This window comes from Amphimedon queenslandica, unplaced genomic scaffold, assembly GCF_000090795.2.
Source record: "Amphimedon queenslandica unplaced genomic scaffold, v1.1 AMPQUscaffold_13456, whole genome shotgun sequence".
In the NCBI taxonomy this organism is placed as follows: Eukaryota; Metazoa; Porifera; class Demospongiae; order Haplosclerida; family Niphatidae; genus Amphimedon; species Amphimedon queenslandica.
This window is the reverse complement of record NW_003546308.1, coordinates 310867-335779: the sequence shown is the minus strand read 5'-3', so window position 1 is coordinate 335779 and position 24913 is coordinate 310867. Positions and strand designations below refer to the sequence as shown.

Here is a 24913-nt window from a genome sequence, read left to right as displayed (position 1 = left end):
CTTTAAATGATTTGATGCTGAGGCTGCAAATAGTTGAAATATTTTGAGACAGTAATGAGCTGCTTAGCAGTCAATAACAGATCAAGTTACATAACCGTGAAGTAAATACCTGAAGTGAAATAAAACCGGAAGTTCATTGAAACAGGAAGTGACGTCATTTAATTGTAGTAATAAAAGTTTAATGATGATTATGCATGCATTATTTTTAATTTATTACCTCTGATTTAATTTCCTTAGCCTACATCTCATCATTCATGGCTTCAATACTGTCCAGTGAATGGTATCTTAGTACAACATCTGACACGGAAACACAACATGATTAACAAAAATGATAATAACAATAATTATCAGTTATGAGAATAATGATGAAGAGACGTTTATTATTATTATTATTATTTACTATAATTACTATTTTGCGTTTTGTTATTATTACTCTATTATTATTTTTAATTATTATTATTAAACTGTCATTTCATTGGGTTTCTCTGGTAACTCAAATTCTAAAAAGAGAGAGAGAAGGAGAAAGAGAGAGAGGGAGAGAGAGAGAGGGAGAGAGAGAGAGAGGGGGAGAGAGAGAGAGAGAGAGGGAGAGAGAGAGAGGGAGAGAGAGAGAGGGAGAGGGGGAGAGAGAGAGAGAGGGAGGGAGAGAGAAAAGTAACTCAATAGAGACAATACTACACAATGTACCTTGAGATCCTGTTGCCTGTGATGAAGTTGTTGATGAAGATCCTTCAGAGTCACGTGAGGGGGACATACGATCACGTGGCAATTGGCCAATGGGTAACAGGACGGGGGAAGTGGGACGAATAGGAAGGAACTCATTCGAAGGGACTCTCTTTTTCATTTTAATTTTCTTACTAATCCGACGTACTATCTTGCCATGAGCTTGAGGCTAAAGAATAACAGACAAATGAATTTAATTTTAATTATATTTCTCTCTCTATTACCTCTGAGGAGGAGCGTGAAGTTCCTTCGGATAACAATGATGAGAACTCCAGCTTTAACAATCGTCTTAACTAATGAAAATTATTTTATAAAGCAACTGCATGACAATCATTAATAATGCAGAATTATTCTATAGGTATAATGTGAACCAGCACCAATTATAAATGATTATATCTATGTCTTGTTTTTAATTTTTTTAGTAAATCTTTTCTAATAGATATTTTGTTTCAAAACTTGGCCCAAGACAATGGACTATACATAGTGGATTGTTGCTCTTACCTCTTGGTTTGATGGCGATACCTTCAGAGCCAGTGAGAGACTGTCAATATCAAAGTCGTGATCTAATGCCAAAACTCCTCCGTGAATCCCAGACTCAAATAGGTTGTGGGCGTGGTCTTTCAATCCAATTGACTCGGCCCACTTGATGACGTGACTGTTTGTCCAAAATACAACATCTAAAAATGAATAAAAACGCATAATTCTCTTCATTAAAAATCCAAATTTGGCCGGAATCAGCTCAAACTTTCTTCACAACATAAGTACATGTATATGCATCAGAAGAAATTACAAAATGGAGAATTCTCTTTTGACAAAATTTGGCCTGAGAGTGCAGGCCCAATTTTAAAGCATTTTTAAAATTCAAAAATTAATTATCATTAAAAAAATTATAATACAATGTATTATTACCTCTATGAAGTGCAAGATTTGAAAAGTGAAACTCAAGCTCCTAAAGTGTACGATAAAAATAAAATTAAACATGATATCATATTACATCACATGACATCACACCAGAACCAACCTGACGATTATAGTTAAGTCTCTTGAGAACACTGATGCCATACTGGAGGCTGTTCCGATGCGAAGAGTCTAAAACCTTTAAGACCATCCGTAAATCCTTCTTTGTGAGATGCTCAAGCATTCGTGCATCAATCAAACACACTCGAAATATATCCTAAAAATGAGGCGTGGCACTAGTTAATTAATAATTGGTCCGATAAACTGACTGAGTATTGTGGGAGACCAATGCTTGGGAGCCAGTAGTCACTGATCCAATGATGATTCATAGCACCGTAATACGGGACCTGTAGGGATTGGACACAGAGAGAGACAAAAATAGGTCAATATAATTATGGCAAAAAGATATGAATTTAAGGGAGATGATGACACAAAGTATACAAGATTATTTATTGGCAAGAGTAAATGTAATTGCATTGGCAAATTTGTTAGCAGAAAGTAATTGGTGAATTTTATATGGCGATTTCTTTACAGAACTGCCAATTGTCAATACTAATTTTCTAGCCAATAAATTATTTCATTTTGACACAGAAATTTACATGTGAAAAAAAGAGAGAGGAAGGAGAAAGAGAGAGTGGATAGTATATTTACTGATTGTTGTGGTAGCGATGATGTTATGGTAATGATTTCTTGAATGGCTAGTCTCAGTTTTAATCTGTGCATACTGTTGGTTATGCCCAGCATCTGACTTAACTCGACTTCTGTCAACGACTGAAAAAAATAAGAAAAGAAATAAACTTAAGGAATCAAAACAAGCTATTTTTAAATAATGCTTTTAAAGAAATAAGTGGCAGACTTTTTTAAGCCCCAAGGCCCACAATCACCATTATTATTGCTCTTTTATTATAAAGAATTGCATGTTTGTGTGTGTGTGTGTGTGTAGTACCTCCATCATCTCTCCTGACTTTACACTGCTTTTCAAAGCTGATATATACCAAGAAGGTACAACCACCCAAGCCTATTAACAATAGAAAGACCAATAGCACTGTACATGAATGCACATACACAAGTACATGTATACACATAAAGGAGGAGGAAGGGGCTTACCTCCAACCAAGCCATCACTAGTTCTTTAGTCCACGTATAAAAGGATACACTTGAATTGATTGCTGTCTGTACCATTTCTCTCCTAAAACAAACAGGAGCTATCATAAACACTTAATGAGCATAACATCTTACTAAAAATGTCCTTAATAACTGATAATGTACAAAAATTTGTGGTGATTTTGAAGCCATTTTTTGGGATAAAAACCATGGGCTATAGCCTTTGCTTTAAAAAAAAATTGGCCTGTTTTTTAAATTGCTCATAACTCGAAAAATATTTGTCGTAATTGGCTCAAACTTCATACATAGCATAAAGACATCAATGTGTATCAGAAAATGTAATTAAAATTGGAGATGATTTCGGAGCCATTTTTTAGAAAAAACCATATGGGCTATAGCCTTGGGTATTTTTCAGAATTTTGACGTTTTCTTAAAATGGCCGTAACTTGAAAAATTGAAGTCAGAATCACCTCAAACTTTCTACACAGCATAAGTACATCAATATGTATCAGAAAATGTAATAAAAATTTGGCGTAATTTCGGAGCCATTTTTTGAAAAAAACCATGGACTATAGCCTTGGATATTTTTCAGAATTTTGGCATTTTCTTAAAATGGCCATAACTTGAAAAATTGAAGTCGGAATCAGCCCAAACTTTCTGCATAGCATAAGGACATCAATGTGTATCAGAAAATGTAATAAAAATTGGAGGTGATTTCGGAGCCATTTTTTGGAAAAAACCATGGGCTATAGCCTTGGGTATTTTTCAGATTTTTGAGGTTTTCTTAAAATGTCCATAACTTGAAAAATTGAAGTCAGAATGAGCTCAAACTTTCTACACAGCATTAGTACATCAATATATATCAGAAAATGTAATAAAAATTTGGCGTGATTTCGAGGCCATTTTTTGGAAAAAAACCATGGGCTATAGCCTTGGTTGTTTTTCAAAATTTTGGCATTTTCTTAAAATGGCCATAACTTGAAAAATTGAAGTCAGAATCAGCTCAAACTTTCTACACAGCATAAGTACATCAATATGTATCAAAAAATGTAATAAAAATTTGGCATGATTTCAGAGCCATTTTTTGGAAAAAACCATGGGCTATAGCCTTGGTTGTTTTTCAAAAATTGGCTCATTTAAAAAAAAATGCTGATACATATAACTTGTCAGAATCAGCTCAAACTTTCTACACAACATAAGTACATGCATATGTTGTATCAAAAAAATCATAAAAATAAAGAATTCTCTCCTATTCATTTTTCGCAAAATTTGGCCAAAGACTCTGTACTATTTCATAAAAAATCCAATACATGTACATGTACTGTACATGCATACAACATACACATGTACATGCATGTACATTGTATATGCGCTACTAATCTACTACACTAATATAAATTAAATCAAAATGTTGCTAAAATAACATTACTTTGTCTTTAATTGTTCGCTGGTCAATAAAGACGGCTCTTCATTATATATGACCACATCAGAGAGATCAAATGACATCCTTGCCTGCTGGACACCAGCAGATGATGGAGCAGGAGTAACTGGAGACAGCGAACCTTAATTACAAAACAAAGATCAATCATAATTAGGAGAAATGACAATTACTACACAGCATATACATGTACATGTGCATGTACATGTACATGTACATGCACATGTACATGTACATGAGTGCTACACTGTTAGATCTAGAAATAGACCAATCTAACTAAAATGGAAAACTTAAGAATACCTAAGCTAAATCTGTACATGGAGGATTTAAATATGGCTAAATAGGCATAGGGTAAATATGAATAGGCCTGCTAGATTTACATGTACAATGTACATGTTTATGCAGCACTGTGTGGTCGTGAGTGTTAATCAAGTGTGGCTGAAACAGCTGTAAAGTGTTAATTCGCTAACCAACTGGAGCGCTGTTACGCTTGTCTTGTTTCTGCTTCCCTCCTAAGCTGCTGCTTGAGGACTTGCGACGGAAAACCTTCTTCATTGAAGAGCTCAAAGCCTTCCCTGTGGCTCGGGATAAGGAATTAGGCTTCGACTTTGGACTATGAAAAAAGAAAAAAGAAGGGGAGAAATATTAAACACATACAATGTACATAATACAATGTTTATAATGCAATAAAAACACTTTAATGATTACAATGTGTAGTACTAAGTATACCTTCCGTCTTCATTTGATCTTGATCTTAGTTTCATTCTAATTGGAGATGGTGGGGGAGGAGATCCAGGCTATGAAAAATATTAATAATCATTTTGAATATAGAGGGGTGTGGTTTAAGGCGTGGCTTACAGGAGGAGCAGATTCTGCAGTGTGAGATGAGCCTGAAGTGAGGTACTGTATTTCATAAGAACTGTCTTCTTCATCTTCCTCGTCTTGGACCTCACCATCCATGTGCCTGTAATAGAAATACATAATTATTATAATAAAAATAATAACATTTAAAATTGTATTATTTAAATCAAAAAATTAAAGCAACAAAACACTTAAATTTTAAAGTAATAATAATAATAATAATAAATAAATAAAACTTTCATTACACTTAATCATTATGCGCATTGTAATTTTTTACTGTAAGGCGCCTTTTTTCAAGGGCTGTAAATTTCGCGATTTTTCTTTAAATTTGCGAAAATTGCTTCAGCAAAAATCAAATTAATATGGTACAAGATGGCAGACGGGCATAAATTCGCGAAAATTAAATCCGTAAAATAAAAATCTGTGAAACCTATAGCCTCCGAAAAAAAAGGTGCCTACGGTATTAAATAAACCCCAGCCACTAACAAGGAAAGAAAACACACACACAGAGCCAGTCCTTACTCTAACTCCTGATCCAGTAAGGTCACTTGTCCTTCAAGAATCGACATGAGTCTAGACACTGCCCCAGGCTCCGAGAAATCCCAGCCACTTCTATCCCCGCTTGACTCAGACATGGAGCTATTAACAGAAGATGACTGATTGGCTGATTTGGTAGGCGTGGCCTCAGTCGATGACGGGATACCATCGGACGCTCGTTTCCACTTGGCCTGATCTAAATCGGTAGCTTTACCAGTTCTCAGTACGACCGAGGATTGCTGTATGTCATTCACTCTTTGCTGTGCTTGCTGGAGCTCACGTCTCAGTTTAGCAATTTGCTGTAAGAGGGAGACATTGTCCTTTTGACAGGTGGAGAGTTCAGACTTTAGACCTGCCATCTCTTCTGACATAGAATTCTAAGAGTTAAGAATTATAAAGAGTGAGACAGTGAGTGAGGAAACAGACACAGAGGAGTAATACAAGTGTAACCCTTTACTATAAACCAATCACACACACACACATGTACATGTACATGCACATACATATAATACAGTAATATAAGACAGTATAGAGCTATGGTGATAATGGCAATACATTATTCTTACATGCACATGTGTATTATTATTATTATTCATTAATGCTCATAGTAAATATGTGGCTTCTATACCTTCTCATCTATCAGTGCTTTCTTTTCCACTACGTGTGCTTTGAGTCTTGTGCTTGATTCCTTTAGCATTCGCTCTACAGTTGCTTGAAGCTTCTCTATGTGCTCATCATTCACCTTCTCCTTCTCTTGTAGCTAAAGAGAGAGAAGGAAAGAGTGAGGGTTAGAAGAAGGGGCAAGGGGAGAGAGAGAGGGGGAGAGAGAGAGAGGGGGAGAGAGAGAGAGGGGGAGAGAGAGAGAGAGAGAGAGAGAGAGAGAGAGAGAGAGAGAGAGAGAGAGAGAGAGAGAGAGAGAGAGACTCACTGCTAGCAGTTCTTGTGTCTTGCTTTCAAGTGATGACTCTAAGCTCAGTATCTTACTACTGTCCTTCTTTTGTTCAGCCTGTGAGTTGGGCATTAATAAGAACAGAATAATACAATAAAAAGACTGAGGATAGACTCAACACGGAGTCACACCCAACACACAGTATTCAAAATTACTAATGACACACACAAATAAAGGATGAGAGATTTAATCAACAATCAATGTACAATACAATACACACACAAAGGCAGAAAGGCTAATATTCCACTACTAGACAACAGTACTGATATACCATACATGTATATGTAAATGCAGACTTTAAAGGGATAAAATAAGCTTAGGCGTGTACAAACAATAGTATAGATTACATTAATTTTTGGCTGTGATTTCTCAATAATAACTCTTACTTCAGTTAATTCCAGGAATTGCTGTCTGAGTTGTTCTTCGGTCATTGATCTTGCCTCCTGCAGTGAGTCCTCTTTCTGTTTCAATAATGCTTTGGAGTCTTCCTGTTGCTGCAAGATCAATAAGAAGAAATGAGCATAAGGTCATTCTATATCATATGAATCTTTCCGTCACTCTTATAACTCCCTTAAAATAAATGTACATGTGTACACTCTCCCTTCTTCATCTCTCTCTCTCTCTCCTCCCCTCCCCCCTCTCCCTCCCTCCCCCTCCCACCTCTCTCTCTCCCTCTCTCTCTCTACCTGTTGAAGTTGTCCCTGTATTACGGTGAGTCGATTTTGTAGCTGCTCATTCTCTGAGCGAGAGTGTTCCAGCTCTTCTTTACAATTGCACAGCTCCTCCTGCAAAAGGGACACCATTTCCTGCTGAACAGCATTCTGAAGAATTGAGGAGAAGAACAATTGAATTCCAATAGATTAATTTGATAACAATTATTTTATAATTAGCTGCCAGTCAGTAATCACTTTAACTGAAGCCAAGCCCAAGCAATGTACAAACAGCATAAACAATAAATAAAACAACAATTATTAATAATGAATAATAAAAAATAATAATGAATAATAATGAATTGCTGATGAATAATAATGAATTGCTGATGAATAATAATGAATAATAATAAATTATACTTATGAATAATAATAAGCATGGTGCATCACTGAATGTACTGTCTATAACTTCTGCCAAAAATGATTATTGTTTAAAATATTACCAAACAATGTCTGCTGACACAAAACACATATACATGCTTATACGTGTTACATGCACATACAATGTAGAAGCAATTACATTGTGTATACACCAGTACATGGAAGTGATGGAACAATTATATAACAAGAAAGAGAGAAAAAGGTCACATGTGCATGTATATGTACATGCACATGTACATGTAATTCAGAGCGTAATTCTTACCTTCTGAGCCTTTTCCAGTTCACCTTTAGTGACATGAAGATCCCTCAGTGCAATCTCAAGATCATCCTCTGCCTCTTGTACCCTCTGGGTTAACTCATCTCTCAATTGAAACGCCTAAAGACAAAGAGGAAAGAATAAAGAGGAAAGAAAACAGCTTATTCACAACAATCAATAATAGTACATGTACTATTGATGTAATGTGATAAATAATCACATTCATCATAGCCAAACCACACACATACACATAGTGTCACATGCTTGTACATTATATTTAATTTCAAGCTTGGTAATATAATTTAAGAAATAAGTCACCCCAATCCAAGCAATAATGAATTCATTATTATGTGTGCGTTGCTGATATAGCAATAATTAGAGTGTGACAGGTAGTGCTGGTAGTAATTGTCAAGCTTTTCACAAGCAAGCTGTTCACAATATGTGACAATGAACAACCAATGATGAGCAAATGGCTTTGATTGTTAATAGAGAAAGAGAAAGGGATGGGGAATAAAAGATTAAAAGATAGAACAAACCCAATACACTACCGTAAAACCTCTCGTTTAAAAGACTCTAAAGCAAGCACCTACATCTATCGAATTGTACCAATTACATTCTTTACTGTATAAAATCACTTCGCATAAAGGACACTTCTTATAACAGACCAACTTCCTTGTCTCAAATTGCCCATTATAATAAAGGTTACTCTGTATTACAATGCCTTACTTCTTCAAGTTCTGCTGCCTTCTCATCAAGTGAGAACTGAAGATCAGAGAGTGCTTGATCTTTCTCGTGTAGTAAACTCAATTGCTCTTGAGTGAAACCAACTGAGTCATAGTCTCTACTCATTCTGTAGGAGTCTCTCTGAGCTATCAGCCTTTTCATTCGTCTTGTCTCTTCTTGCAATGCCTTTATCTGTATCATAAAATATTTTAAAAATTTATGAATTAGGTCATTTTTAATGTCAATAATTACATTTATGACCACTACATGAATGTGGGCATGCGTGCATGCCTACCTCTTGATTGGCTAATACAAGTTCCTCGTCAAGGATCGAGTTTTTCTCATTCGCACTTCTGAGCCTTTCCCGAACCTAAGGAGGAGGAAGAGGAGTTAGTCTAATCATATCTTAATCTCTCTCTCCTTCTCCCTCTATCTCTGTCCTTCTCCCCCCTCTCTCTCTGTCCTTCTTCCCCCACTCTCTCCCCCCTCTCTCTCTCCCCCTCTCTCCTTCTCCCTCATATTCTCTTCACTTTCATTCCTCTTCATCGCGCTTACCTTTTCATCCAGAGCCTTATGATGATCAAAGAGGCTCTTCAAAGCTTTCAATACCTCAACTTCAGAGGAGACACCAGTATTAGCAGTCTGCCTCTTAAGTACTGTTACCCTCAAGGACTTCTCGTGACGAGCAACAAGACACTCCAAATGCTCAAGGAGGAGCTTCATGTTTGCTCTCTCGGCCTTTAATTCCTGAACCTCTTCCTCTTTTGCAAATATTGCCTCTTTGGCAGACGAGAGGTCTCTAGCTAGTGATGCTATCTCATTTGCTATCGGCCATTTTTGTATTTCTTCCATTCGCCCGTTGGTAAGTGTGCCGTTGGTTTTAACCTCCTCAAGCATTAGGTGAAGTTTCTCTTGATCCTAAAAATAGGAACAGGAAAGAGAGAGGAAAAAGAAGAGAGAGAGACATTAAAAAGGAAATGTTATTTTATTGTGTCTCGTTTGATCATGGAAAAAGCAAGGATCATTAGTCATGATTTTGGTAAAGGACAAATCTCCCAGCAATTAAAATACTCTAATGATACGCTTAACCCACCTCTTCCCTTGACAGGAGAGCCTGTAGCTGCCTTAGAAGGATGGCATTATCTGTTTCTATTTGGGAGAGGCGATGTGACATGGTCTGGTATGCTTCCTGTGTCTCCCTTAGTTTATCCATTAACTTCTCTCTCTCCTAGAAAAGAGAGAGAGAGGAAGAGAGAGAGAGAGGGAGAGAGAGAGAGAGGAAGAGAGAAAGAGAAAGAGAGAGGAAGAGAGAGAGAGAGGAAGAGAGAGAGAGAGGAAGAGAGAGAGAGAGGAAGAGAGAGAGAGAGAGGAAGAGAGAGAGAGGAAGAGAGAGAGAGAGAGAGGAGAGAGAGATGCAATAGAGGATGACACAAGAAGTAAGAGGGTCTGTTACTTCAAGCATTGATATCATGAGTTGTTCTAATCGAGCGCTCTCCTCCTCTGGGCTAGGACTAGCCTCATCAATAGTTGGGAGTACCTCGCACATTCTGACACTTACCTACTACCGCCTGTAATATAGAGCCATAAATATCAATGAATACCAAGTACAATAATGACCATCATACTTAAGGACACATGCAGGGAGTAGTAGACCTACCTATAATATAATCCTATTAAAAATCTTAGACTTAGTCTCAGGGGTTTAATTTAAAGTCGAGTCCACTCATGCTATAAGAGAGAAGCCGTCTATTACCAATCCTTAGCTGCCCTGTCTCCCTCTCCTCTGTTCAATATAGTGATTCCTTTTACACTAGCACTGATGACTCGTATAGTATCTCATTCCTAAAGAGAGTGGGCCATTCCGGTAGGAGGAGGAATGGGAGGGGTTGTGGGTGTAACTAATAGCCAAATAGGCGTGGTCTTTCTCACGTGAGAATTGCGTGATTCAATTCAGTGTCTTTCCCTGTTTCCCATCTCTTTCTCTTCTTCTCTTTCTTTCCAGTGCCTCTTCTAGGAATAGTACAGTCTCCTCTATTGACTATAATGGCCACTGGAGGTGGATCAGATAATAATGATAGGCCCAGGATGTGGCGTAAGAGAGAGCACGAGCATCTAATTGATGATGGTGCTAGTGAACGCTCTCTCCGTCCTAGATCTACTAAAGCACCAAGAAGGAGGACATCAGAGCCTTCAGCGTACGTGTATAAACGTGTATTATAATTTTTGGGGCTGTGGGCTTGGTTGGATCAATATTAGGTTCCAATGTACGCGTACAGAGGTCTACTCCAATGTGGTATGTGGTAAGTACTGCAGACACCTGTTGGTGTTCAGTACTGTTTATCCTATTGTCCCTTGTGACACATTAATGCTTATTGGTGGCAATGAGGCCTGTCTGTGTGCTTGCGTCCCAAGTTTTAATGGAAGTTGAGCATTTTAAATCAATTTAAAGGGATAATTACACGAAGCCAGTTTCACTTTTATAATAATTTATTATTTTTATTCTAGAGTTGGAGCGCGTACATGTACATGGTAGTTTACATTGCAAACTCTTACTTTTTAAAACCTGTTCAATTTATTTCATTTCCATCATTGTGCAGCATGTCATGCCTGTATTATGTATACAGTTGCTCCTCCTGGATTTTGTGCAGTGATTTACAATTTTTCTACTTGCCAATCTTCAATAGCAAATTACACCTGCTGGCCCTCCTATACGTAGCCTACATTAGCTGCCTGCTTCATCCACCCATGATGCCACACATTGCTTCAGCTTATGCACATGTTCATGAATCAATATAAATCATGGGGAAATGTATGTACATATACAAAATGTATAATGCTCTTACTGTTATTATTATTATAAAAATGCTATTATTATTATTATTATCATTATTATTAATATTATTATTATTATTATTATTTCCCTCTGCAGTAGGCCTCCTACCCCTCGGCCAGTTGATCCTCCTGTAATTGATCTTACGGTACCTTCACTTGAGACTATTAGAATTGACGTCAATCTCCATCAGCCTCCCTCCTCTCCCCCTCCTCCTCCCTCCTCCTCCTCCTCAACCGCTCGTCTAGTTCCAACATCTAATCCCTATACCTCAAGCCACACCTTTTATAGACACCACGGACATTTCGTAAGACCTAGGCCCTATAATCTGAGGCCACGCCCACAGCAGACCCCATCTGCCCCGCCTAGTACAACCACACCCACTACTTCTGCTCCAGAGGCTCCTCTTGTCCTTGATAGCGATTCTGAGGATGATCTGGTAAGTGGGTATTGGAGGTGTAGTTTTATTAATACTTAATAACTATTAGGACGATGTCATCATTCTAAATGAGACTCCACCAAGGTGGCAGGTAAGAGAGAGAGTTTGAGATATAAAATTAATGTCACTTTTTCTACTCTAGAGCTTGTTTGAGGACTCAGTTGTTCCCGAAGTAAGTTTTACATGTACATGTGTTTTGTATGTGAATGATTATAGCATGAGCAATTATGAATATTATGTGGTGTATTTATGCCTGAATCACAGCCCTGTGTGTGTGTGTATGTGTACATGCATTAACGTCACCACTGTCTAATAGAATCTTGAGTTTTTTGAGCCGGAAACGTTTGGCACTACCGTATCAGTAAGAAGCATTGAGAGGCAAATGGAAGAAGGTGTTGCTCCTCCATCGTAAGATCATCCCCTAGCTACTTCCCTCCAGCATTCATATCTCTTTCTTTTCTTTTAAATGTTATTTTCCTGTAGGTTCTCAGCTTTTGAGGGTCCTTTTCAACGGGACTTCATGCAGAGCTTCCTCACCGTCTCCTTTCCTCATGTAACAGGTCATTACGATGGAAACTTCACTCGCCACTTTATTGAGCATCACATGACACAGCTTCAACCAATGCAAGTCATTAGCTATATAATGGGAACTACCGGTGCTACTTTTGGCGGAACCATGGGATCTTATGAAGTAACTAGTATCAGATTCACTATTCTCTAGTCTCTCATTGTTTCATTTCCTTAGGATTGGTTAGATTTAGCAGAGAGGCTTGGCCCAGGGAGGCCATTGGGATTACCAGATGATGGTTAGTGGGAAAGTGAAGTGGTTTTGTTGTTTATGATGTTTTGTAGCCATTGATGCTCTTCCTGTAAGGACTCATCTTTCAAGTGAGTCTTCAGATCCAGCAAAGACAAAGTAAGAATAGCTATCATAATAATTATACAGCTGCTATTGTAGCCCTTTTGAAATATTTAATTAGTGTACTCATCTCTCTCTCTCTCTCTCCATTAGTTGTGTAATCTGTATGATGGATTATGAAGATCAAGACACTATTAAAATACTTCCCTGCTCTCATGAGTATCATTCGGCTTGCATTAGCCCATGGCTAAAGGTATGCTTATCAATTCAATAGTGAATAGTGCACAGTATTGTGTTACGTGTAAATTGAACAGGATGTAACGTGTTTTCGTTTTTTTTCTTTTACTTCCCATTCCTCTTGTGTAGCAACAAAGAACTTGTCCTATCTGTAGAAATGAGCTAACTGTGTAAGAACTTGTACCATTATACTTATAATTGTTATTGTTATTGTTAATTTAAAAATCATCAACTCAGTATACTCAACACTAAAAATAGTAACATTATAAAATGGTGTAATAAAACTTTAGTACCACAATATAGGCATATTATAATAAAAATAATAAAAGGATTATCTCTACATTCTAGTTGCCCCAGTGCGACTAGGTTTAATATTTAGCTGAAACACTAAAGAGTCATTACATATAGCAGGTCCAGTTTCAATTGTACTCTGAGCACAGAAGAGGTCAATGTAGCCAAATGCCAGCCCGTGCTCTCCTATTGGCTTGTTTATCTTATGTAGCAAGTGTACTAATACTCTTATCCTTTCTTGTACTATGAATGGACCTGGGTTTAAGTCAGAGCCCTTTCTCCCACGCCCTTTTACTGGCTCGCCCGTGTCTTGTTTCATGAGTGTGGCATAGACCTCGTCCTCAAAATGCAGTGGCCATTGTAGCTCATCATCGTAGTGACCCGACACCAGGTGGAGGCAAATGGATAAATGGGTGGACTGGCCATCACCGTGGCCATTAGGATGTATGACAACTGCCATTTGATAGCCGTTGTGTACAACGAATGGCATACTCTGAAACGTTGTCTCGGCTCTTTTAAGATGAGAGAAGTTGGGCATTCGGAATGTTATCGGAGGCCCATTTGGGACTAGTTTGTGTAGCATGGGGTTCGTGAGGTAGTTTAGTTGATCTTTCAAGCAAGAGAGAGAGAGAGTTTTAACCTTAGAGTTGTGAGGCTGCTCAGAAACGTAAACAAGTTCTTGTGCTATTGACGAAGAGAGGACCATATTCTTTTCTTTTACCACTTCCAGCTCTGTCTTAGCAGCTGTGTAGACTTTCTGTAGCCCATCAATCTCTTTGCTTTGCCTCTCTCTCTCTTCATTTGCTATTCGTAACTGATCCTGTAAGGCTTTAATGTCACGTCTCACAGAAGTAACAGCAGAAACGGAATGCATGACTTGCCTGCTCTCCAAATGCTCTTGTAGCTGGGACCTTTTCAGTGACTTCACGTCACACCCGACCTCCTCAAACGGACACCTAACCAGCTCCAAAGGACAAGATGAACGATGCTGGACCATGTCGACTCTTTTGACTACTTCAGAGCAACCATTAGGGCATGGATAGGAATATTCAGGGCAGGCCCTCGAGAGATGGTTCTCTATCCCAGTCGAAGGGACAAGCACATTGCAATACTCACACTCGACCCAAGTCACATTGCACTTGGCCTTTAGGTGATCCCTGAGGTCTCCTCGCTCTATAACTGCCCCACAATTCTTTGGACAACTTACCAGGACAAACGGGCAGCCATCCTCCCCATCTTCATCAAGATGGTCAGCATGTTGGAGGATAGAGCCAGACCAGATGCATCCTTTGGCCCTATTCTTACAAGCAACCATGGTCTCCCTCATTCTCTTTTGCAGTCGACGGTCTTGGACATAGGAAACGTTAGTGGCCTCGCATTCCGGGCAGGATCTATCATTGATAGGGCTCTCTATGCACTTCTTACAAAAGTTTGCCCCGCAACAGCCCGTGTATACAGGATTGGAGAGAAGCTCCTCGCACAGACCACAGACAAAATCATCCATGTTTGAGTCTATCTCTTCTTTCTTAGCTTCTTTCCCCTCCATTGATTTTGACAAGCTGAGCTAGCCCACCTCGTAAATTTTTTAATAAATGCGAAATAGCATTGTTTTATTAAATGGACCACGCCCTATAAGTCTTCCCCATCATTTTCTTCCCATCTTTCCATTGCTGTTTCTAAACCAGTATCATCTCTCAGTATTGACCAGTTGGGCTGCTCCATCTCATTCTATATCATAAACGTATTGTTAGGCTGGCATTTCTTCTGTATACCTTTTTCTTTTTGCTTTGCTTATCAATTCCTTTCGTCTTGCTGAAGCGTGATTTATGATTACTTTTAAGCATTTCAAGGAACTGGGTTTTATCAACTGATGACAAAACTATAAAATATATAAGTGATATAACTATATAGCTTTAAATGTCAGAAACCTTTTTCTCGTTTTGCTTCAGACGAGCCAACTGCTTCTAGCTGAGTCTGCAACTCCTTCTGCTGCTTATTGACAGCATTAAACAACTGTACGACTGAAAAAGAATTAACATGGTCACATAAAGCAAAATAAATGCATTAATATAAACACGGAGACACGAGAGAGTAACATGTACATAATTCCACAAATCATAGTACTATGTAGTACTCATAATCCTCTGATAATGATAAAATGAGTGAGTGATTGCCAAGACTGCATAAAAACCACAAACAACGGATAATAAAAGCAAATATTTTTAATCGTAGAAAATTCAAGTCAGTTTCAATTTACAAATGCAAATACATTAAAACTTGCTTTTTAGCAAAAAATGGCACCACCAATTTTTCTGATACATATTGGTCTTTACACTAAGTACAAAATTTGAGCCAATTCCAAGCATTAAAAAATTTCAACTATGGCTTTTGACTTTAAAAACACCCAATTTTCATTAATTAATATCACTGAGCTTAGATACATGCAAATTTAAGTTGATATTTTTTGAATTGTTTTACATAAAGCACAACTACTAGTACCTCAATAAACTTGTACACACAAAGAGTATTTTAAAAGCAATTAATTAATTCTACAATCAGGAGCATACCTCCACGCATTGCCACTTGCTTTAATGTCTTCTCGTACGCCCAAAGAGAAGAGCTAGGAAGCACATGTACACCATTAACTACATCTTTACTCTCTTTACGGCTGACCTATTGCATTAGATGTACCATAATGAATTGTAATGTCTATATATATACTTCTTGTCTCCCTGTTTTCTTTGAACTGATAGAGCTTTGGCTCTCTTCTCTCTTTCTTTTTCGGCTCACTCTTTCTTCTGGCTATTATCAAGAAGGTGAGCATATTTTTAAAAACTTATCTTACTTGACTTCCTAGCAAAGAAGCTAGAACAGTCGCCATTCTATCTTCCTTATTGTCCGCCATGCTGTTACACGTGATTAATTTAACATTAATAACTTTTGTAGTTACCTTTTGGCGGGGAAAACTGCCCTATTTTAGGCGGCAATAGGCGCTCTGAGTCTGAGTCGAGCTCTGAGTTCTAGATCTGTGTTTTCATGACAATGTTGTCTGTTGCTGCTTCTGCATTAGAAAACAAGCTTGGCACAAAGACAGAGTCAGTGTCTTCTGGAGTCTTGCCTTCACCAGTTACCACGAACCATGACGAGTGTCAATATTTGGATCTCTGTAGGAGAATACTAGAAACAGGAAAGGTGAAGGAAGACAGGACAGGAGTAGGCACTAAGAGTATATTTGGAGCTCAAATGAGGTCTGAACTGAATTGAAAAATGAAAATTTATAATTAAAAAATTAATTATTTTTCTAATAATTATTATTTTAATTAATTATTCAGCCCCTCCCCTTTTCTTTTTATTTCATTTTAGGTTTGATTTGCGTGACCAGTTCCCACTGCTAACTACAAAGAGAGTGTTCTGGAGAGGTGTGGCTGAGGAGCTCCTTTGGTTCATCTCGGGATGCACTAATGCCAAGAAACTGCAAGAAAAGAACATCCATATTTGGGACGCTAATGGATCAAAAGACTTTCTTCACAAACAAGGACTTGGTCATCGTGAAGAAGGTATGTACATGCACTCGTGGAGGGTTTCCCATGGTATAGTGCTCACTGAATTGGATTTTTTATTAATTTTTAAAGTTTGCTTCAAAAATTAGGCCAAAGGGCAAAGACGATTATATAGTACAGGGTATTTTGTCAAAACTGGCTCCAGGAGAATTTTTCATTTTTATAATTTTTTCCGATACATATACAAGTTTTTATGTTGTGTAGCAACTAGCAAGTTTGAGTTGATTACAACCAAAATTGACTTTTTTACGGGTTTTAAAAGTTGTTAAAAATCAGCCCAAAGTCCCTGTACTATAGCACATGTACATGGTCCTGGGCCAAGAAGCTGAGCACTTTACCGTGGGAAACCCTGTGCACATGTATTTGTAGTTTGTACATGTATCCCTCCCATATCCTCATGTTTTGAGATTCTTTGTATACTAATTATTATTTGTTCCTTGATGACCTGATATTTCAGGAATTCATAATCTAACTACATGTAGCAATTATTACTGATTAATGAGATTTTTCCCTCGTAATGTCTTTAATGAGGAAGACGTTAGATGTCACATGTCATTCATACCTTCACTTCAATCCAACTCTAACATTGAGTATTGATATTCCCTTAAGAGATGCTTTCCTTCAACAAACACACACAATTGACTCACTACAGAGAGAGATTAGCATGAATATGAAATTAAGTGGGAGAAAGAGAGAGAGAGAGAGAGAGAGAGAGAGAGAGAGAGGGGGGGGAGGGAGAGAGGGAGGGGAGGGGAGGGAGGGGAGGGGAGGGGAGGGAGGGAGAGAGGGGAGGGAGGAAGAGATATGCTAATAGCCTAATATACATCTCCTTCTTTCTCTTCCTTTATGAATATGTTGTGCATTTTATTGTGTATGTTTGATACATCTCACTTGTTTTATTTCCTCTCCTTATCACATTCAATCTAACAGGTGATCTAGGTCCTGTCTACGGGTTTCAATGGCGCCACTTTGGAGCCCAATACAGTGACATGCATTTTGATTACGATGGGCAAGGTGTAGATCAATTAGCTCAGGTCATACACACGATAAAGACCAACCCGTCTTGTCGCCGTATCATAATGTCCGCATGGAATCCTGTGGATATACCTGAGATGGCTCTGCCCCCGTGCCATGCCTTTGTGCAGTTTTATGTCAGTGATGGTGAGCTCTCGTGTCAGTTGTATCAAAGATCAGGAGATATGGTTAGGAGAGCTTTCTTTCTCTCTAAACTCTTTCTCTCTCTCCTTTAGGGTTTAGGGGTTCCTTTTAACATAGCTAGCTATTCTCTTCTTACATACATGATTGCCCATGTTTGTGATTTAAAGGTAAACCTGAAATGATAAAAATCTTATTATTATTATTTCAATCAGCCTGGGGATTTCGTTCATACACTGGGCGATGCTCACATTTATCTCAATCACATTGAGCCACTCAAGGAACAAGTGAGTATAAGAAAGATTGCAGCTTTAACTTTATGTATTAATTTCTTCCTTAGCTTACAAGAACACCACGAGCTTTCCCAACACTAACCATAGACAGGGAAGTGAAGAACATTGATGATTTTAAGTTTGAGGACTTCTCTTTGACTGGCTACAAGCCTTATCCAAAAATATCCATGGCATTAGCAGTCTGAAACATCACAGTCGTATATACTCGTGCATGCATTTTGGGTACATTTTATCTCTGATGTTGATTTGATGGCATCATCATAGTTATTTGTTATGACACTTATTGTTAATTAATTTTTTTTGAACGAATGAAAGACAACATGTTAAGAAAACACAAATTAAATTAGAATCGATAATCAAAACAAGAGGTGTGAGAAAAGGAGACCTCCACACACAATAAACACAAAATGATATCCAAGCTACGATATGGCATTCATAACAAAAAAAGCAATAATAATTGGAATAGAGTTAGAACGAGTAGGCTAAATCTAATGTAGTTCGTTATTTCAAAAGATCTTTTATTTCTGAGGTTTCAGCACAATCCAGGTAAGATACACCATCTGGAGATTTCCCGTCTTTCTTTGCTCCCTAAAGTCTCAAATAATCCCCCTGTATTGTAGTGTGAATATCAACCTTACCTTGCTAATGAGGAATTTGACACAATCAGGGTGACCCTCCCAGATGGCACATAGTAATGGTGTTATCCCGTGTGCATCAGGTAACTGCCATTAACACTGGGTTATAGGAAAGGAGAAATGAGAAGGGCTTACGTTAACGTTTGCTCCTTGTTTAACGAGGTAGTCTATGACTTCTTCCTGACCATAATCAGCTGCAAAGTGGATTGGACTCCTACCGCCAGTTATTTGTGCATTGACGTCAAACTTGCCCTGAAAGAAGGTTTCGAGTAAGGAGAAGGTTTTTAGGGTTTACCTTTTTACTATCTACGTAAGCCTTCACTTTCTCTAGCTGTCCGTTCTTCACTGACCACACAAACTCGTCAGCAGACATCTTTCCTTCTTATGGAGGATTATTTTTGCAAGTTAAAAATTAATAACTACTGGCTACCTCTAGTTAATTAACATATCACGTGACGTAAGAACCACCACCCACGTGTAGTAAACTGTAAACCGAGCTGTAAACAAGATGTCCAGGAATCGTCACGGTCGTGGATCACCTCCTCACGCTGAAGCTCATAGAGAGAAAGCAATGCGGTCCATATTTGTGGCTAACATAGCGTTTGAGACCACTGAAGATCAAATGAGAGCCGTTTTATCTGAAGTTAGTAATGAATAGGCGGGGCATGGGAGGGCCCATTTACATTATATATAATTATTATTTTTATTTATTTTAATACAGGTAGGCCCTGTCCTCTCACTAAAGCTAATTCAAGACCCTGTGTCTGGAAAGCCAAGAGGATTCGGTTTTTGTGAATACGAGGATGCAGAGACAGCTCGGAGTGCCTGTAGGAACCTAGCAGGCCGTGAGCTCAATGGCCGCCCATTAAGAATTGACAGTGCAATGAATGCACCAGGAGAGAGCTTTAGATCAGCTCCAATCCCTCAAGGACCCATTGAGCCACCACTGCACGGTCCTGCCATACCTCCAGAGAGTGCGCCCGAGTCCATCACTAAAGCCGTGGCTAGTCTACCTCCGGAGCACATGTATGAGCTGATGAAGCAAGTCAAGTGGTGCATTCAGAATAATCCACAAGAGACAAGACAGCTCTTACTTCACAACCCACAGTTGGCGTACGCGTTGCTTCAAGCTCAAGTTGTTATGAGGATCGTGGATCTAGATACAGCACAGAATCTACTTCATCGTGCTCCACGAGCCCCGCCCATCCCTTCATCAGCCCCACCCCCAAACCATCATCATCATGAAGGGGACCGATTTAGGTCACACCCGCCGATGAGAGACCCTCCCCCTGGACGAGACCCCCACAGAAGGGACTGGTATCAACCCCCCAATAGTGGCCCCTCCCATCCACCGAGAGGTGGACCCTCCCACCCTCCCCCGACTGACAACATGACTCATGAGGATCAAGAGAAGGCAGCTTTATTAATGCAAGTATTAAGTTTGACTGATGAACAGATACAAATGTTACCACCTGATCAAAGGAATAATATTTTGCGTCTTAAGGAACAGCTTTCACATGCAGCTGGACCCTAATAACAAACTCTACCTATTGTTACATTAATTGCTAAATTCCCATTTTCTCCAAAATGTTGTGCCATTGATGGCTCAAATATAAGACAGTCATTTCCTGAGATGACTTGAGATATGCCATCATGTATGCTTCTTGGCTTTGCCTCCCACGCTAGCTTGCGTCCATGACGCGAGTCAACTAGTTCTAATTTATAGCGGAATTGTTCAGCTTGTTTCTCAGTCCCGATGATCTGGACGACAGCGAAAAACTGCTGATGGCCCTCGTGCCTCTCTTGCTTCTCTAGGACTAGCATGAAGTGATGCTCAAAGCAGCATTGCATCATGACCCAGTCTACAGCTCCAGGTAAGTTGATATCAGTGGCGAGGAACACAATGTCCTCCCCGTTAAGAGTGGTAATGGTCTTGTGTGCATTTAGTAAATGATCCAGTACTTCGTCTAGACTTCCCTGCCAGCGACAAGTCGTTCCGGGGCAAGGACATGCATAGGGACGAAATTCACATGTCTCTTCGTGTTTTCTTTTCTCGTTGTGTAGAAAGCGTAGAGAGCAACCAGAGTTAGCGTACTTGCATGGAAAAAGAACTGTCTCGGCAACCTTGTCCATAGCTAGGTTACGAACACCGCTCAGTGGCCCCCTACAGGCTGGACATATCTGTGTAGCTAGTTTGGGCTGGCAGTTACTACAGACTAAGTGTCCACTGTCACACTGATGGATGGGGGGTAGGACATAATCAAAACAGACAGGGCACTCGAAAAGTGATGCCAGATCACGCGAGGAGTCAGAGGCCCCGGCCCCAATGGTGGGATATGGGAGATGAGTCATATCTGAAGAGAAGAGGAGAGATTGTGACAAGGAGAAGAGAGTGAAAGGGAATTTAATCTTACCTGATGATTGATGATATTATTGTTAATAGACAAAGGCGGAGTCTTGTTATTGTTATGATCATGTGATGTATTGGGTGGAGCTCATAAATAGATTAGCCCGGCCCACCTATTTTGGTTGCATGCAACCTGTTTTGGCAAAATTGTGCAAATGCATTGATTTTGATCTCACAGCGATTATAATAGACTAATAGTATGTAAAATGCTGTGAAGAATGAATTGGCAGTACAAAATTATAATATTAAGAAATAATAATAATCAAAAGAGAACTCAGAAAAATCTCCAAAAGGAATTTAGTCTGGGAATTTAGAAGGTGGGTTGGTCTGACACATGTCACATGATTAATTACAAAACCACATAACAACAATGGCGACAGAATCCGTCTCTGATGAATGGATGTATAACGAAGTGCTAGACGACGATATGCCCGAGGTACTGTAGCTAGGGATTAGGATAAAGACTCTCATTTCTCTCTGCACAGGTATCTGGTATGAACAGAAGAGTCAGTATCGATAGCACTGACCTTCTGGACGACGTGTTAACCTTTCCTGCCTCAGGAGGTGGGAATGGATCCAAAACAGAAGTCGATACAGAAGAAGAAGTAGATGTGAGCAAAATGGACACTTTATAATGAGTTTTAACACATGAAAACGATTAATTTTTCAGTTAAACTTACATTTCACGACAGATACCGAAAACGGATTGGCAGGGATTGAAGGTTTGCTATTTTGTTTTTTTGTGATTTTATTTTAACATTCTTCTCTGCATCATGTTTCTTTCAGTTATTTAACTTGTGTGAGAAATTGCGTTACACCAATTATTATTATTATCATTCAAAATAATTTTTTTTGTTTGGCATATCTAAATTCCTCATTCATTACTATTGTTACTTATTAATAGTTTGTTATTTTTACTATTATGACGCCCAATCATTATCTCTTATTTGTTTTAAAAATCATTTGTAAAGAGTTAATCAGTCCTTGTATATAATAAATGCTCAGTATTATTTATAAGATTTTTTAAGAAAACTATTTTGTTCAATTTTTTTGCTTGTGTTCATTGTTATTATTATTATTATTATTATTATTATCAGTATTACTTATTTTTGTTGTTTTAATTATGCTTTATGCCTATTTATTTCATTTTTGGTCTTACAAACTAACAGTTATTTAAAATTAATAATAACAATATTTAACCGATAAATCATGCCTCCTTAACAACTGTTGCCATCAAGAGAAAGTCACCCATTTCAAATATTTTTTCATTTTTGTGCTTATAATTATAATCATATGAACTAAATATAATGATTTGTTACTCATTAAAAAGTTATATTTCCTTCTCCTCCTTTGTGATATCCCTCTATGTGTGTGTGTGGTGTATGTATGTATAGATTCGCGTTCAGCCCGTTACAATGCTGAACAAGTTGCAAAGACAGTACAAGCACGCATTGAGTCAAACAAGACTTCGCAGAGCATTGGAGGAACTCATTCAAGAAGCATTTATATGCGTGATCCAAATAAAAAAAACTCCGTCTTTATTGGGAACTTGACATGGGTAAGTGAATGCAGTAGAGTACCACAGTAGCTTCATCTGAATTAAAACTCTGTGTGTGTGTGTGTTTAGTGGACTACTGATATGGATGTACTAAGTGCCGTGAGAGAAGCAGGTTTAGGCGAAGTCAAGAGCTTGAAGTTTTACGACAACAGGACGAATGGGCAGTCTAAAGGGTACTTGAGTCTCTCTTCCTCCTGTGTTATTCATTATAAGACTCTTTAGGTTTACAATGGTGGAACTGACAAGTGAAGCAGTTGCTTTGGGTGCTCCTGATAAATTACAAATGATGTACGTACATATGCTGATCATTCTCTGCCTTACTGTGTGTTCCTGTCCTCTTGTAGCACTGTTCATGGTAGGAAGCTTGTTGCAGCGTATGCTGGTCGGATGTCAGTGGCTCAGTTTGAGGCCAAGTCCTCTGGTAAAGCTGTCCCTGATAAGCAGCCACTGGTCGGGAATAAACCGCAAACTTCCTTGACTGGAAAGAATCCTCCATTATATCCCAGGCCTCCATTAGCTAGTATGTGTTTCTGTTTCTGTGTTATGACTAATGAGCTTTTTGTTCCTTTGACCAGGTGTAATGGGAGGCCTCCCTCCTCCAATTCTTCCTCCTACTCTAGTTCCTCCTGAGCTTCCGTTCAACCCTGCCTTTCCAGCTGCAGCTCTACCTCGTCCTGTAAGTCAAACCTATCATTCACTGATTTAAGAGTATATTTTTTAAATTGATTCAAAAATACACATTCATTTCATAGATATACATGTAGATAAAGTTGGAGTTGATTTTGTTAAATTGTTATATTTTATTTCTGTTATTTTTGATGCCTCGTTTATGCCTAGAGGTATCAAGAAGGTATTGTTTTTTGTTTATTTAGCCTCCATTGCCTCCAGCTGCGTTTGATCCCAGTGCCCTTGCTGCAGCTGCAGCTTTAAACAGTCAAAAACCAGGCGGAGCCCATTTAAACCCAGCCTTTCTTCAGGATCAAATGATGCAAGGGAATAATGTGGTGAGTCTCTCAGTGTTTCTTGTTATCTTTATTTGTGAGCTAATACTCTTTCTTTCAAAGGCTGAAATATTTGCCAAAGCTTTTCAAGGTCCAACGAGTCGTCCAAGTGATGAGGAAATTGCTGACGCTAATCAAAGGAATCGAGCTATCTCTAGTTCCGCAATATCACGTGCTATGTCCGACGCAAATGCAGGTACTGACTATTGAGGGTTGAATATGTAATGAATATGTAATGATAGTACATTGTGTATGCATTTGTTGTCAGCATGAATGGCATATTCTCAGTGGATTTTTATATGACTTTTCAAAGTTGCTCCAAAATTTGACAAAGCATTTAGTCAAAAAAACTAAGAAGTTTTAAGTTTTATAATTTTTCTGATACATATAGAAAGTTTGAGCTGATTCTGATTGAAATTTTGGATTTTTTTACAAGTTTTTAAAGTTGCTTCAAAATCAGACCAAAATTCCTGTACTATAGTACAGGGTCAGGTCACGGGCCAAATTTCTATAATACAGTGTCATGGGCCAAATTTCACCAGAATTGGTGTAAAATCAATTTTTAAAAAGCTATGTAGTAAAATTTCCCAGTAATTGTAACTGTGACATGTTATTTTATTTTATAGGCGATTATGAGAGTGCAATTGAGACACTTAAAATGGCAATTACACTTATCAAACAATCAATAACAGCTGGATCAGAATCATGCCAGGTAGAGAGAGGAGAAGGAAAGAGAGAGAGAGGAGAAGGGTGAGAAAGATAGAGAAACAATACAGAGAATTTGTGTTCATATTGTACTACATTGTCTCCAGATACTAATACAGTCACTAGTTGATTGCTTAAGAGGAGTAGAGCATCAGGCCAGTGGAAGCAAGTGAGTAATGATATTAAGAGAGAGAGGGACAGAGTATAAACTGCTTGTGTATAGGAGGAACAAAGTATCATCACACGATCGATATGAGTCAAGATCAAGTCGTAGCAACCACAGCAGTAGCAGTAGGAGTGGTGG

At 38.5% G+C, this 24913-nt stretch overlaps 9 protein-coding genes across 9 annotated transcripts; 4 read left to right on the top strand and 5 right to left on the bottom strand.

The window, feature by feature from the left end:
* Nucleotides 1-264: 264 nt before the first annotated feature.
* LOC100640072 (liprin-alpha-2-like) lies at nucleotides 265-10489 on the bottom strand. The gene is made up of 26 exons (XM_019995059.1): nucleotides 10297-10489; nucleotides 10093-10207; nucleotides 9733-9867; nucleotides 9195-9557; nucleotides 8935-9009; nucleotides 8643-8831; nucleotides 7923-8036; nucleotides 7256-7390; nucleotides 6956-7063; nucleotides 6549-6626; nucleotides 6249-6380; nucleotides 5606-5997; nucleotides 5081-5186; nucleotides 4952-5019; nucleotides 4693-4835; nucleotides 4214-4346; nucleotides 2788-2869; nucleotides 2627-2698; nucleotides 2332-2451; nucleotides 1950-2027; nucleotides 1745-1897; nucleotides 1633-1672; nucleotides 1225-1400; nucleotides 948-1016; nucleotides 688-892; nucleotides 265-500 (listed from the first exon to the last, which is right to left on the bottom strand). The coding sequence occupies exons 2-26, from the start codon at nucleotides 10183-10185 to the stop codon at nucleotides 460-462; spliced, it is 3300 nt and encodes a 1099-aa protein (XP_019850618.1). The 5' UTR covers nucleotides 10186-10207; nucleotides 10297-10489; the 3' UTR covers nucleotides 265-459.
* Nucleotides 10490-10575: 86 nt separating this feature from the next.
* Nucleotides 10576-13253, top strand: LOC105312299 (RING finger protein 44-like). Its single transcript, XM_011404840.2, has 10 exons — nucleotides 10576-10834; nucleotides 11569-11908; nucleotides 11958-11999; nucleotides 12051-12080; nucleotides 12225-12316; nucleotides 12392-12599; nucleotides 12654-12714; nucleotides 12761-12824; nucleotides 12921-13020; nucleotides 13134-13253. Exons 1-10 carry the CDS (start codon nucleotides 10683-10685, stop codon nucleotides 13176-13178), a joined length of 1134 nt encoding a protein of 377 aa, XP_011403142.2. The 5' UTR covers nucleotides 10576-10682; the 3' UTR covers nucleotides 13179-13253.
* An 88-nt stretch (nucleotides 13254-13341) lies between these two features.
* On the bottom strand, nucleotides 13342-14799 carry LOC105312322 (TNF receptor-associated factor 5-like). The gene has a single exon (XM_011404873.1). It carries the CDS (start codon nucleotides 14797-14799, stop codon nucleotides 13342-13344), a length of 1458 nt encoding a protein of 485 aa, XP_011403175.1.
* Nucleotides 14800-14840: 41 nt separating this feature from the next.
* Nucleotides 14841-16241, bottom strand: LOC100639944 (RRP15-like protein). The gene is made up of 6 exons (XM_011404872.2): nucleotides 16141-16241; nucleotides 16017-16097; nucleotides 15863-15968; nucleotides 15224-15316; nucleotides 15068-15174; nucleotides 14841-15023 (listed from the first exon to the last, which is right to left on the bottom strand). The coding sequence occupies exons 1-6, from the start codon at nucleotides 16198-16200 to the stop codon at nucleotides 14925-14927; spliced, it is 546 nt and encodes a 181-aa protein (XP_011403174.1). The 5' UTR covers nucleotides 16201-16241; the 3' UTR covers nucleotides 14841-14924.
* Nucleotides 16242-16284: 43 nt separating this feature from the next.
* Nucleotides 16285-18641, top strand: LOC100639818 (thymidylate synthase-like). The gene is made up of 6 exons (XM_003385604.3): nucleotides 16285-16543; nucleotides 16659-16852; nucleotides 17786-18057; nucleotides 18106-18180; nucleotides 18226-18297; nucleotides 18351-18641. The coding sequence occupies exons 1-6, from the start codon at nucleotides 16332-16334 to the stop codon at nucleotides 18486-18488; spliced, it is 963 nt and encodes a 320-aa protein (XP_003385652.2). The 5' UTR covers nucleotides 16285-16331; the 3' UTR covers nucleotides 18489-18641.
* Nucleotides 18627-19356, bottom strand: LOC100635268 (myotrophin-like). Its single transcript, XM_003385569.3, has 4 exons — nucleotides 19234-19356; nucleotides 19074-19190; nucleotides 18942-19025; nucleotides 18627-18891 (listed from the first exon to the last, which is right to left on the bottom strand). The coding sequence occupies exons 1-4, from the start codon at nucleotides 19309-19311 to the stop codon at nucleotides 18805-18807; spliced, it is 366 nt and encodes a 121-aa protein (XP_003385617.1). The 5' UTR covers nucleotides 19312-19356; the 3' UTR covers nucleotides 18627-18804.
* A 2-nt stretch (nucleotides 19357-19358) lies between these two features.
* Nucleotides 19359-20551, top strand: LOC100639691 (cleavage stimulation factor subunit 2-like). The gene is made up of 2 exons (XM_003385603.3): nucleotides 19359-19581; nucleotides 19660-20551. Exons 1-2 carry the CDS (start codon nucleotides 19447-19449, stop codon nucleotides 20470-20472), a joined length of 948 nt encoding a protein of 315 aa, XP_003385651.1. The 5' UTR covers nucleotides 19359-19446; the 3' UTR covers nucleotides 20473-20551.
* On the bottom strand, nucleotides 20343-21398 carry LOC100639566 (E3 ubiquitin-protein ligase Siah1-like). Its single transcript, XM_019995058.1, has 2 exons — nucleotides 21353-21398; nucleotides 20343-21292 (listed from the first exon to the last, which is right to left on the bottom strand). Exon 2 carries the CDS (start codon nucleotides 21288-21290, stop codon nucleotides 20469-20471), a length of 822 nt encoding a protein of 273 aa, XP_019850617.1. The 5' UTR covers nucleotides 21291-21292; nucleotides 21353-21398; the 3' UTR covers nucleotides 20343-20468.
* A 317-nt stretch (nucleotides 21399-21715) lies between these two features.
* On the top strand, nucleotides 21716-24782 carry LOC100639441 (cleavage and polyadenylation specificity factor subunit 6-like). The gene is made up of 12 exons (XM_019995063.1): nucleotides 21716-21781; nucleotides 21831-21956; nucleotides 22016-22067; nucleotides 22740-22903; nucleotides 22973-23076; nucleotides 23126-23191; nucleotides 23248-23423; nucleotides 23479-23579; nucleotides 23776-23907; nucleotides 23968-24100; nucleotides 24531-24616; nucleotides 24717-24782. The coding sequence occupies exons 1-12, from the start codon at nucleotides 21716-21718 to the stop codon at nucleotides 24780-24782; spliced, it is 1272 nt and encodes a 423-aa protein (XP_019850622.1).
* The last annotated feature ends 131 nt before the right edge of the window (nucleotides 24783-24913 follow it).